Genomic DNA, 14,590 nt, shown 5'->3' with positions numbered 1-14,590 from the left:
CATTGAGCCTTAACCCCAATTTCTGCATGTGTGCGAGGACATTTACATTTACATTATTCATTTAGCTGACGCTTTTATCCAAAGCGACTTACAAATGAGAACAATAGAAGCAGTTAAACTAACAGTAGGACAACACTATGCAAGTGCTATGACCCTTCTCAGTTTAATCTAATGCAGTACGTTAATTATTTAAATTTTTATAAATAATAGAATAGAAGAGAAAGTGTTAGTATTACTGAAAGTGCTGTCGAAAAACAAGCGTCTTCAGCCGTTTCTTGAAAGTGGCTCCGGACTCAGCCGCTCTGGTTGAGTTAGATCATTCCTCCAGCAGGAACAGTCATGGTGAAGGTCCGAGAAAGAGATTTTGTGCCTCTTTGAGATGATGCACCACAAGACGTCGCTCGCTTGCAGAGCGCAAGTTTCTGGATGGCACGTAAGTCTGAAGTCATGAGTTTAAGTAAAAGGGAGCAGAACCAGTGGTTGTTCTGTAGGCAAACGTCAGTGACTTGAATTTGATGCGAGCGGCAACTGGGTTTCTTTCGGGGGCAATGAGGACGACATCTCGATGCCGAACCGCCAACTGCTCTGACTCCACTGGAATCAGCCAGTTGTCGATGTCGTTCAGAGTGCGTATGCCCCTCAGCCTGAGCGGGGCCAGAGTCTACGCTCTTCGTGAACGTGCGGGGTGATAGAGCTAGGCCGAATGGAAGCACCCGATACTGGTATTCATTTCCCCCGAAGAGAACCTCAGGAGCCTCCTGTGCTGAGGGAGGATGGAGACGTGTAAGCATGCGTCTTTTAGATCTCTCGTGACGAACCAGTCCTCGGACCTGATTTGAGTCACGATCTGTTTGAGTGTCAGCATCTTGAACTTGAGTTTCTTGATTGAACGATTTAACTGATAAAGATCTAGTATAGGACGCAACCCCCCATCCTTTTTCGGAACAATGAAGAGGCGGCTGTAAAAGCCCGATTCTCTGTCGGGTCAGTACACCTGCTCTATAGCCTCCTTTGCTGACAGAGCTTTCACCTCTTGCTCCATTACCAGAGCCTGCTTCTATTATCTGCAGGACCCACTGAGATATGTTTGGCAGATTCTTCCATTCTGTCAGATAATCTACTACGGGTACCAGCCTCTCGAGACTGGCCTCTGGTATAACTGGAAGCACTGAGCCATGTGCTCGCTGGAGACCGCTGCGCCCCGAGGCACCAAGGGTGGCAGGGTTGGCAGAACGGCCGAGGGCACCGAGATGGAGCGGGCACCATATACTGAGGTGTACACCTCTCCACCCCGGTTGGGGCTGCCCTCACCAGTGGCGTCAGGACCTCTTCTGAGCCGAAGCCTTCTCAGCTTGAAGAGCGGTCCTCAGATCCGGCTTCTGCTTCGAAGGCTTCGGCTGAGAGTGTCGGTCCTGCCCCCATGACTTTTGAGGAGGAGCACGGGATGCGACACTCTCCTTTTGCTGTGCTCTGTGTGAGGAGCTGGAGGGCTGGGTCTGGCGGTCTCCTTGGTGGCCCTGAGAGACAAATCTGTGGCCCGGCGCAGTTCTCGAACTACGTCAGGTCCTGCTCCCTCGCTCTTGTCCAAATCCCCCAGCAGATCAGCCTGATATGCCTGTAACACTGCCATAGTATGAAGGCATGCTCCGGCCTGACCTGCTTCTGTATATGCTTTACCCACTAAATTAGATGTAGTCTTGAGTGGCTCAGTGGGTAGCACTGGGGCCTTCAGGGACGATGCTGAACCAGGGGACAATAGCTAGCTCGCGTCTGTTCAGCCCTGGGCATCGCCCCGTAGCCATATTTGTTCAGCCCCCTTATATCAGAATATACATGGACTTGCGGGCTAAAAAGACAGGATGAATATGGCTTAGAATAGACAGCTCACTGTGTAGATCGGAAAAAAATGGAAGGCCCCGTGATGGAGGTGATAAATTTGATGACAGGAACCTTTTCTCGGCCGGCCACTCAATATTTAATTTAGCCACGGCACGAGTAGTCACCTCCACCAGGTCCTCAAATGCTGGGGAAAGAGGTGGCGAATCCTCTTCCTCCTTATTGTCATCTTCAACACTCAGTACATCTAGTTCCTCAGAATTAGAGCACTGAAACATTGGGCTCTGTTGCCGGGCGGAAGAAGCAGCTGAGCGGCTGGACGCAATCACGCAGGGGCGTTCCCAAAGCATCATCGACGCAGTGCGAGTTCCCTTGGAAGGGAACTACTAATATCAAAGGTAACACTTTATTTTGATGGTCCCTTTTGAACATTTTGTTGACTATAAGTAACTTTGCAACTTATTCTAACCCTAACCCTAGCAGTCTACTAATACTCTACTAATACTCTAATGAGAGTTAGCAGACATGTAGGTGCAAAGTTACTTAAAGTCAACAGAATGTATTAAAGGGACCATCAAAATAAAGTGAAACCATATCAAATAACCACTTGATGAGTAAAACTTTATCATCTGAAAGGATTTGCTCATCCTTTGCAACAAATTATGTGCTTTAGCAAAACACTGTTACAAAAAACACAAACTCACAAAAAGTCAAGAGTCAAACCGCCCAATAAATGAAATACTGATCACCATAATGGTGACCTAACATTTTCAATCAAACATCTAAACCTGTTAATTCTCAAAAAGAACTGTAGACGAATTATAGAAATAAAGTCACTCTGGTACGAGAGATTTAATGTATTTTCATCTAAGACTGTGACTGAAGTCAGTTGCCATTCTTGTGTACCTTTTTTCTTCACTGATTCTGCTCATTATCATCTGGTGTCTTCAATGTTGGCAATAAAAAAATAAATAGTGCTTAATTCATCTTTGATGTCTTTTGTTTTAAATTTTTCTAAAAAGAAATGTGCTATTTGCAGTTACTCATTTTAAATGGTTGACTTTTAAGGAATTAATTTGATTAATTCTAACTAAATTCTTATTTGTTGAATTCAATTAATAATATTGCTTGTAATCTATTGCCACAATTTTATTGAGTATATAGAGTATTATGTTTTACAGAGTTTGAACTTACAGAGAAGGACGTTATAATTAGAATCTCATTATGGATGACTGATGGCATGCATGACTGAAATATAGCTATGCATGCCATCCCGATTCAACTGTCATACACGTACCTCAATGCACTGACTGTCAATCACATCTGATTTGATAAGTGTATTGAAAAGCGTCACATTGCATGGACAGAGCCCTCCACTAGAGCAGTTCCTCCCACACATACACACACACACACACACACACACACATTGCCCGCATGTAGAAGCGCTCATGCACCTAAAGTTCACCAGCTACATCTGATCTCGAGGTGCTTTGCTTTAAAAAAGAAAAGTGCATGTGTTTTCTCCTCCCTCCACGGATATGCATTGAGTGTGCTGTGATCGGGGTTGTTTGCGAGGATGAAGCGGATCCTGAAGGTTCAGTGGCGTGAAGCTGTCGCGCGCAGAGGAGATGCGTGAACTTCCCCGCGTGAACTATCATCATCATAATCCCGGCTATTACAGGGCTGATGTCTCAAACATAAGGTGAGTGGACTGATCTCTGGGTTAAAGCGTTTTATAGAATTCAGTACGATGGAGAAATGTGGATTTCGGTTAAATATGTCACGCGGCAGGTTTTAGGATTGTGCACAATTAAAAATATGAATTCGAATTTGAATTTCAGAAAATAGAATTAAAATGGCATGACATTCAAAGAAATTGATAACTGTAATTTTCAAAGCGAATTACCATCAACATATGAGATATGATACCAATAACAAGGTGTAAAAAATGCTAGCTATAAAAAACATACTTAGATTATTCATAATGTGTAATAAATTATTTTGAAGGATTACATTTCACAGATTTACCCGAAGGTGATCAAAATTGTCATCAGTATAGGCTATATGTATAATTCACATTTAGACAAATACAGAATGTCTAATTAGTTGATAAATGACATAATTTGTCCAAATTAATGAAGTGATTATATTTGTTTTGTCCATAAGACTTAATGAAATTCCTGTGGGTGTGTGTGATTATTGAATTTCTTTGCATTCCACTTCAGTAAATTCCTCTTCCTGTCATTCCAACTCAACATCCTGTGGGATACGGCCAATTCAACTCCAACTCCATCTCATGAACCGAAAGCGAGCCAATTCCAAAATTCTACTCAGCCTTGGTTTGTAATTGATTGTTGAGTTTATCTGTTTTGCGTTTAAAAAAACCCCACAGAGTATACACCATTCCTACTATATTACTATGCATTATTATTATTTAGTAGATAATAACATTAGATAATGTTCTTTTTACATTACGTAGACAGTTCTTCCCATGCTTTTGTAGGTATTGTGTGATTGCATTATCTGGACAGTGTCTGGCTCAGTAAAGAGCGTTCTTCATGAGTTAGTGCAGTGTTGATGTGGAGGAGGAGGAGCAGAATATCATAATGCCAGTCAAGCTGATTCACTGAGGACACAATCATCTGACCCTGTAGAGCAGTGAACAACATAAAACCAGCGGCTGTTCTCAAGTGTTTTGCCATTGGTTTTCATCTCAGAATGCTTGATATTCATTAAGCACTTTGGATGATTTAATACACACAATGCCTTCAAGAAAGAGTCAGTATTACAAATGCAGAGAGATCATAAGAATCCAATTTGTCCTGTCTTGATCCATTAGAAACAAGTGATTGGACTCTTACTGAATGAAAATTAAAAGGAAAGGTTGTACGCAGAACCTTTCCTTCCAATCACTTGTTTCTTGAGGGATATGAACTATTGATGAATAGTGTCTTGGATTCAAGCGTGTGTCTCTGGTGGACAAACTCAGAAAATCTGCACATTGTACAGCAGGACGTGAACAGAAATGCTAAAGCACATGGGCTACGCCTGTAAATTAACAATGTCCTTTCAATATTTTGCATTTCCCTCTACATGAAATCAAAAGTGACCTTGCTTACTTTCATAATTCACATTCCCCGTGTTTCTTGATATTAAATATATGCTATTATGTCTCATCATATGCGTAAATAGAGTGAAGTTGCTCCGGATGCTTTGTTTCTGGTGTGGGAGTTAGTGTCTGGTGTGTGTGTGTGTGTGTGTGTGGAGTGTCTGGTGTGGGAGTGTGTGTGTGTGTGTGTGTGTGTGTGTGTGTGTGTGTGTGTGTGTGTGTGTGTGTGTGTGTGTGTGTGTGTGTGTGTGTGTGTGTGTGTGTGTGTGTGTGTGTGTGTGTGGACATGTTTTTCTACACCGGTGGGGACTTAAACCTGAATGCACACAGACTCATGGGGACTCGTGTCACCGTGGGGACCTAAATTGAGGTCCCCATGGGTACAAAAGCTTATAAATCATACAGAATTAGTTTTTTTGAAAATGTAAAAATGCAGAATGTCTCCTGTGATGGGTAGGTTTAGGGGCAGGGGCAGTGTAAGGGGATAGAATGTACAGTTTGTACAGTATAAAAACCATTACGTCTATGGAGAGTCCTCACAAAGATAGTGCACCAGACTGTGTGTGTGTGTGTGTGTGTGTGTGTGTGTGTGTGTGTGTGTGTGTGTGTGTGTGTGTGTGTGTGTGTGTGTGTTTGTGTGTGCCCATTTTTGAGTGGAAGGAAAAACATGCTGTTTTCCTGCATGTATCTTTAAATGCAAATGAGCTGCTGCTTCCCGCGCCCTTTCCTTTACAGCTTGTGCCTAAAACATCTGTTTGGTTTTGATTATCCTCTCTATCGCGTTCACACTCACATGACATGGCAGTTCTTCATCATCATGAAAGTGTATTATCTGCATGCATGTTAAAGCCATTTCAGTTTAAACTTCTGATATATGTTTTTCTGAGCGCACACATCTGAAGCTGCGCACAGAAAGCTGGATGTCAGACGGAGTAAACTAAGCTCTCTTTCACATCTTATTGCACTTAAACTATCAAATACACACAAGGTTATGTCAAAAACACAGAAAGTTCACATAAACACACTCGGTTATGTCTGTGAAGGTAAACAGCAGGGAAAGAAATTGCATGTGTATATTAGATCTGTGTATTAAAGTGACAGCAGCGTAATATACAGGAACTGTTGATATAAATATCAATCAAACAACAAAAGAAAAACAGAAACGCTGCTCTTGACTGAATAACTTTAGTAGCTTTAATAAGAATAGATTTCAGACTTGAATGCTGCTGTTAAATGCTCAGATTTTTACCACAAAAGGCTGGTTGTGTACACACACTGTGGACACATAAATATGTTCAAAAACAATATAAAAGTGAATTTTGCATAATAGGCTTATAACCTTTAAGCCTAGCAGTCAATGTTTTATGAGCTGGAGGATAATCTCTCTCTCTCTCTTTCTTTCTTTCTCTCTCTCTCTCTCTCTCTCTCGCTCTCTTTTTAATTATGAGAAAGAGCCATATTCATCCGCACAGTCACGCAGAGCCAAAGCACAACCAAAACAATGTTCTTCCACAAAATGCGTGCACTTTTGTTTTTTGAAAGTTACGTAGTTGTACCTTTAACCAAAAGTCAAACAGCTATATTAGCAGTTGTTTCAGTTCAGGAATGGATCATTTCCAATGGATATTTTGGTAAATACATATTTGGAAGGAAAGTAGAACGTGAACGCCTTTTCATGTTGACTTTAAAGGGCTAAAACCTGGTACCAAAATGGTTATATCATAAAGCAAAGCATTTATGTTCATGGCCAAAAAGCTTTTGTACACACCTTCACATCTCTGAGCGGCCATAGCTCAGTAACAAATGGAGGCAATACTTTTTTTTTTATAAGGAACAATAGAAATACCCATCAGCTAAAAACAGTGTTACAACCTAGTTTCCTTTTTTTTAATTCAATGCGCCCTGAAAAGATGGAGTGTCCTGCAAAAACTTGTGTCATCTCTTGCGGAGGGAAGACCACATTAGAGCAGTGTTTCTGTTTTCAGTCTCTAAATGACCTGAGATGTCAAAGTCTTTATTGGCAATTTTCATTTCCCCTTGAGCAAATAGCTGTCCGTACAGTTTGAGTCATATAATCAGCTTAAATGACAATATAGGCACTTCTAAATGTGCTCTCGAGCTCCAATCGCTCTTAGAAAAAGCTCTGCATTGTCTTGCTTTGAGCTGCCTGGAAATGGGGTTTTAATGAAGCGCTATTCATCTCTCATGAGCAGAAAAGGGCCTCGTTAACCTTTTTGTAATTAAATATAGTTCAGTATTTGGTAGCATAGCCATGATAGTTGTCTTTTAACACTGGCTTTAATTGGAAAAATTAAATAAATAAATAAATCAAAGATGGCTGTGTTTGTGTATACTGTGTGAAATGCCAATATCTCAGCTGCCATTTTTCAGTCTAATGATGCCATTATCTGACTCTCAGTTATATGCCCTGCGGTATTGTAATGATATATTATGGCTTACCTTCCACACTACATATTTCATCAGGTGTGCATGTCTCAGTCACTTCTACTCCAACTGCGCACGCGGAGAGAAAAGACATTGTTCAGAAGTCATCTAAAAACTCCCCCATGCTGAGAATGAGATCTCTGACGGGCATTTATAATTGAGCATGTGCAATGAAATGTGAACCCGTTTCATATGTTCTTAAAACAAAGTCCACATACTGTGGCTCCAACAGACTATTGAACACTTCAGTCTTTTTTTTTATTCTATTTCAATTTTCTGAACGTCATCACGTTATGCACTAATATCAGAGTATTTTTTAGAGCAACACAACACAAATGTGGTGCAAAAAGTAGTTTAAATGGTTAAAAATACTGTTCATATATTGAGGAAAAACCACCTTCAGGCTGGTTGCTTGTTGGCAAAAGCTATTTAGACTAAGTCTGTCCACCATTATCTGGTTCATCAGACAAAACTACAAAAGAAACCCATCTGATAACAGGAGCAGTGTTGTGGAGAGAGTAAACTTGATTTAGTTTTTGACACAAAACTATCTGTTCTCTGACCACATTCGCCTTCCTTTTCCCATCGCATACAGAAAACAAAGTACAAATAACATGCCTGAGATGTCTAAAAGTCATGAAAGGGAAGTTGCGCTGGTCTTTTCTCCTCTGTAGTGTCGTATATCTGAGTGTAACGCTTCTGGAACAAGAACAAATGTGGGCGGGGCTTGATTGTGTCTGTGGGTAATTGATTGGATGGTTGTGGTTTGCTATTGGCTGATCTCATGTGATTGACAGGTTATAGCTCCGCCCTCGTCATCAGAGAAGAGAAGAGATGCTGCAAGTTAGTTTGATCTAAGATTACGAGGCACACGTATTTAAAACTATAATGATATGCACCGATAAATAATTTATAAGAAACTGCAATATTCTGTTAAAAAGCAATAATTGTCCATTTTGATTTCATGGTGACTTTAATATAGGAATGGGGTGTTTACTATACACTAAATATGTTTTATAATGTACTAATACACAGAGGAGCAAATAGTAACTAGTGCAAATGGCTTCTGCCAAGTTATAAGCATTATTGTCATTTTATTACAACTTTAATTCAGAAATTGAGCATCCTTATGGACATTTTTGTCTTTTTCAGTTTTGTCTTTGTGATCATTTTGCCTGTGTTATTAATGCCAAATGCATACATTTTGGCACAGGTGTTTATTTTTATTGGAATTTTACTATTTCACCCTCATTTCCTTTAATAAATATATTTTACACTAGTAACACACAATATAGTTCCTCTCAGGACCTTCAGGACAAAAATGTCCCCATTAAAACCCATTAAAACTGGTAATTTTTAATCCCAGGGCTGTTTAACTATAAAATGATGCAATCTTTGTTAATAGGCTTTCATTCTGTTGGCAAGGCTTCAAAATTTTAATTTTGACTATTTTTTTTCCCAGATGTGCCTTTTTCTCAGGTTTGGCCTATAAAGCACAAACTGGCTTTATTCCTGTTTTCTGCTTCTGCATATTATAGAGCCAATCAGATAAATTATGCAGTTATAATTGTGTGTGTGTGTGTGTGTGTGTGTGTGTGCTTGTAATATTTGAGAGACGAAAACTCTTCTGCAAATCATCCACTGTTTGTGCCAGTGAGTTTTGTTGAATCTAAAGGGAAAAATCTGTTACTGCGCTTCAATATATCAACTCAATATATCAGCCTCAAATTTGGATCACGACTTGTTTAGATTTATGGCTTTGATTTTCAAGCAGTTTTAGAGTTCAACATGTTTCATAAAATAGAATTTTTTTCATAAACTCAAACCTTAAAACCTTTTATTGGTTTTACTTTTTATACTTTTTTCATTTCAACACTGCCACGGGTCTTCTTTAAAATGAGACCAAACTTAAGTCTGAGCTCCCAAGCTTCACATTTTTAAGACATTTTTATCCACTATGGACCATGTGTACGTTTTTTTTAACTGACGCACGAGGGTTAAAAACATGTTCTGTATATTCAGGTCAGTGGATGAAATGCATTTGTGTCGTGTGATTGACCTCCACATGGCTGCCATTTTGGATACGGAATTGAACATTTTCTCTTCTTCCTGACAGGTTGATGTTGTAAATCCAGGTCAGTATGGGCCAATCAGATCAAGCCAATGCAACGGAGGACACGCTCCACGATGCAGATCTGGGAAACGCCAGCAGCATCAACACCTACAAACCAGCGTTTGTGGACGACGTCACCAAACACCTGGCCGTTCAGATCTCTCTCATCTTCGCGTATTCGCTCATAATCCTGCTAGGACTTGTGGGGAACACCCTGGTCATTTACATGATCGTCCTGTACCGAAACATGCGCACCGTCACCAACTACTTCATTGCGAATCTGGCCCTGGCGGATCTGATGGTGGACTCGGTGTGTTTGCCGTTCACGCTGGTTTACACGTTGCTGGACGAATGGAAATTCGGCGCGGTGATGTGTCACATGGTGCCGTACGGCCAGGCTCTCAGCGTCCACGTGTCCGTTCTCACGCTAACGGTAATCGCCGTCGAGCGCTACCGCTGTATCGTCTTCCACCTCGGCCAGCGCCTCAATCGCTGCACGAGCTTCATCATCATCGGCCTGACCTGGACGCTCGCCGCCGTGCTAGCCGGTCCGCTAGCGATTTTCCGAGAGTATCGCTACGAGGAAATCCCGTACATTGACTTACGCATCGCGGTCTGCTCTGAGAAATGGCCTAGCGGCACCAACGTCGTCTACAGCGTCTCCATGCTCCTCTTGCAGTATGTGGTCCCTTTAGCGATCATCAGCTACGCTTATGTGTGCATCTGGATGAAGCTGAAGAACCACGTCAGCCCGTCCAGTCGCAGCGACGGCCTCGTGCGCCGGAAGAAGACCACTAAGATGCTAGCGCTAGTGGTCGTGGTCTTCGCCGTTTGCTGGCTTCCCTTCCACGTGTTTCAGCTGGCCAGCGATCTCGACTTGATTCTCAAGTTCAAAGAGTACAAACTCATTTACACCCTGTTTCACATCGTGGCGATGTGCTCGACGTTCGTCAACCCGCTGCTCTACGGCTGGATGAACCAGAATTACAGGAACGGCTTCCTCATGTTCTTCCGCTGCGAGCACAAGCCCGACTCCATCTACCCCGAAGGGTCCTTCAGGACTCGCTCGCTGAGAGGGATGATCGTGAACGGGGTCAATGACGGCCAGCCCGCGGCTGCGGTGTGATCGCGAAGACCTTCTGCAGAAAACTGCTCACTGTTTCATCAGTATACATACAGTAGGGTACCGCAGGGATGAAGGTGCATTTGATTGTAATCTCCTGTAAACCACTAGATTGGCACAAAACTCACTTCCCTAAACATCCACGGGTCAGTTTGCATGTGGAAATTTGGCGGCCCTTATTCAAAATAAGCACACTTCAAGATAATTTTAAGTATACTTATGTAAGGTTCAAGTATATTTTATGTATACTTTATGTAGTAAGTATAATGATATCAATGTTCTTGTAGTATACTTGTAAGTGTACTATTTCAGTAGAACTTGGGACTAAACTGACCAACGTTTTAGTGTATAGAATTTACTTTTAAGTATGTTTTTTTTTGGTACTGCATCTATACTACAAGTGAACGTATAGGTATACTGATAGTTTACTAGTCAAATACTTTCTTTAAGGGCCGTACACACCGGGACGAATATCGGCGCGCGTTATTCGCCAGCGTTTTTCAACGTGTTTTTTGTGTTCACACCCAAGCGATTTTCGCTGACGATGAGCCGAGTGAACATGCAAATTCAGTCCCTGACATTAGATGGCGCTTAATGTAAAACAGAAATACCCCGGTACACAAGGTGGCGCTGCGCAACTTTACGCTTCTGACACTCGCTTGTCACTCAGAAGAAGAGAGCAAGTATTTACGGCTTGTCAAAATCATACAAAGAAAACATGGATATTTCAAGCACCAGTAGCTCCAGCTCCAGCGATGAAGAAATCATTGTTTATGTTCCGACACCAACGAGACCAGCAGCTCTACATTCATCTTGCCTTGCATCTTCCTCGTCTAATTTCTTCCCGGCAGTGTAGACGCTACTTGGCGTATATCTTCTTCGCCGTTACGTATGTGTGCTCGGCAAGACCGTTTTGTGTTTGAGCGCCCCCAAGTTGTGTTTTACTGTAACTTCAGAAGCTCCAGACACGTGAACAAAAGCGCCAATCTCATTGGTCGGATAGTTTTTGACGCAGCGTGTCAAACCAAAAGAATGAACCCGAGGCGTTTAAAAAAAAATGGCGCTTTTACGCGTGGCGTTTTTCGCGCCGGTGTGCACACTCACATTGGCGCCCTTTGTTTAGTCACGAGACGTTAAACGTCGGCGAATATCGCGCGTGAAATTCGTCCCGGTGTGAACAGGCCTTTAGGTTATGAAAGTGCCCTTTGATTATACTCTCAGTTAACTCTAGTTTAGTAGTTTTATACTGCAAGTAGACTTGTTAGTTTTCTTTAAAGTCCCCCTGTAGTCAATCATTTTATCCCTAAAAAACTCATAATTTCTTCATGCCTTAAAATAGCTTAATTTAGTATGCGTGGTTCTATGAATATGCAAATGAGCCCCGCCTCCACTCACTCGCTCAGCTCAGAGATCCACAGGTTGACGATCACACGTTGATCTGATTGGTTACAAGGTAGTTTGTGACGTCAGAAACACCAGCGATTTCAAAGCGTGTTTTTGAGACTGTCTTTGGTTCACTGCAGTTTTAAGGAGGAAATACTCAGCAATGCTGTCGACTTATGAATTTACACATGGTTTGTCTTAAAGCATATTAAAAACACCACACAGACACATAAACAACATTAAAAGCTGGATTTTCACCACAGGGGGACTACTATAGTATAATATAGGTATACTATAGCACACTTGAATAGCCTTCTTTTTGTAAGTGTGATCCAGCAACTGAGAGTAATTAAATCAACAGTTTTTCAATAACTGAAAAATATGTAAAAGTGTGGTATTTGGGATAAAAATTTATAATTAATAGCTGGCTGACTTTTCCATTTGACATGACATGGTTAGATTCAGATGGTCATTTATTAATAATATAGGTTATGAAGTTGGGGGTATCCACCTTTGAAATAGTCTTAGCTTTTATTTAATAATATTTTTTCTGTTTTTTTTTTAATTTAATGACAAAAATAAATTATTTTATTTAAGTAAATAGAAAATGGTACAAACTTTGAAGTGATTGTTGTGAAGATATAATGAAAAAGCCTGTAGCCTCGTTGTACCCTACGCTGCCTTACACAACGACGAACATGTCCAACAGTAGTAAGCTGTGTTATTGCCTCATGGCATCATTATTGTGCAGGTTTAATGTCCATTTATCATCATCCAAGCTTGTGCAAAACTCTGATTCATAAAGTCTGGAGTCAGCCTGGATGCTGAGGAGAGGCTCTCACATCTGTAAACATTACACAGCCAATCACCCGAGCTGTAAATGTCATGTGACGGATCAGGATCAATATAACACCTGGAGATCTTGAAATCTACCATCTCTGTTTATGGCGCCACAGTTTTCTGAGTCAATCGACTGAACCATTAGTCATGTGACTAATCACTGTGAGCCAGATGAGATGACATCATCATAACCCTGATTGGCTGATGGCACTACAAGAGCGCACATAATCTCAAACCCTTCACTGTTACATGAAGTCCATTTCATGCTTCAGTAGCCCTTCAGAAGAGTAAAATAGACTTTATGCTGTCAGAAAACACAGAAGCGCTGTCATTGCTGTGTAGAAAGCTTCTGCCAAAGCTAACCAGCCCAAACCTGATCCCATGGTTAAAAATATGCTCATCCATTGCATTGTGGGATACAGTCTCTACACAATGTGCTTTGTTGTAAAATGCTAATTTTGGCAATTCTGGGTGTTACTCTACATGCATACATGAAACTTGCATACTATAGGCCTATATATACTGCAGAAATCTATGAAAGTATACAAGCATCGACATGCAACCAATGAGCGAACATTAAACTAATGAATGTCTTTGTTATTCACTTATATTAACAGTTTGGTGATGAGTTTAAATATTCAAGGAAATTGTTTGAACTGGATGAATTTGATTTTGTGAAAATGTCTTGCATGTGTTGTTGTGTGTCGGTTTGCATAAGGCCGATCCTTCATGTACATAAACTGCATAGGCTACTGATTGTATTTATACTGTAAGCTGTCAAGGTTATGATGTGCAAATCGTTAATGTAATCTTGCTTCCTGGCATATGTGATATATATTCTGTGGAGGCAGTGAGATATGAAATTATTTTAAGTATTGCTTATTTAACCTGATCTGTGGGAAAACTGAATGCACGGGCAGACTGACGAAAGGAAAATAAAACTACAGCTACATTTGCATATTGTTTTTATCTGTCTGGTGCCTTATCGAATCTACTAATCTATTTTAGCGCGAGACAAAGCCTTGGCAACACAAGATATAAGAAAAAAGATCTGCTTCGCGGCAGTATTTGGCTGAATTATGAACACAAAGCAATAATGTCCACACTGCAGCTGCTGTATTATTAATCTCCACTACACAACTCAGAGTTTCTCATGCTGTTTTATTCTGTGTGTTGTTGCACTCAGGGCACAAAGGGAAAGAAACAGCTGCGACACACACACACCTCGATGAAGATCTGCACACAGATGGACGAAAAGAGTGTGTTCATCACACTAATGTGTCTTGTCCACCAACATAATTGGGTGGTTATTTTGAAATGTGGCGATTTAAGAAAACTACTTCATCAGGAGAGTGAATTCTGGATCATTTTGTTCTGAAAGCAGCAAATCCTGCGTGCAAATGGAGGCTTGTAGCCTATATTACTGTGTACATCTCCAGAAATATATTTTTTTGTTGTTGTTGATTGTTTTTCACCACAGCAAATCTAAGTAAAAAGAAGAAGAATGACTTGAATGATTAGGCTGTTGTTTTCCTGTCAGGTTTGGATCTAATCTGATCAGCTTCTGCCCTCTGTTGGACACAAGCGGAACAAATCGAGACAAACTAAATAGGCTAGTATATAAAAAAAAAACATAATCATAATTAAAAAAACAAAGCTAATGTAGACCTATATGGTAGGTTTTCCTATGTATTGTTTAAATATAGAATTCCATTTCCAAAGCAATTCCAGTTCAGCAATT

The 14,590-nt window shown here is 40.9% G+C and overlaps 1 protein-coding gene across 2 annotated transcripts; it reads left to right on the top strand.

Annotated features, from left to right (window-relative positions):
* The first annotated feature begins 3,452 nt into the window (after positions 1-3,452).
* On the top strand, positions 3,453-10,669 carry npy7r (neuropeptide Y receptor Y7). 2 transcript variants are annotated; one of them, XM_079892750.1, is made up of 2 exons: positions 3,453-3,538; positions 9,507-10,669. In XM_079892750.1, the coding sequence occupies exon 2, from the start codon at positions 9,532-9,534 to the stop codon at positions 10,627-10,629; it is 1,098 nt and encodes a 365-aa protein (XP_079748876.1). In that variant the 5' UTR covers positions 3,453-3,538; positions 9,507-9,531; the 3' UTR covers positions 10,630-10,669. The 2 variants fall into 2 exon arrangements, with proteins under 2 accessions (XP_079748876.1, XP_079748875.1); XM_079892749.1 differs by lacking the exon at positions 3,453-3,538 and adding an exon at positions 4,104-4,175.
* The last annotated feature ends 3,921 nt before the right edge of the window (positions 10,670-14,590 follow it).

Source organism: Squalius cephalus (genome assembly GCF_949319135.1).
Source record: "Squalius cephalus genome assembly, chromosome: 14".
NCBI lineage: Eukaryota > Metazoa > Chordata > Actinopteri > Cypriniformes > Leuciscidae > Squalius > Squalius cephalus.
This window is presented reverse-complemented; position numbering and strand designations above follow the sequence as displayed.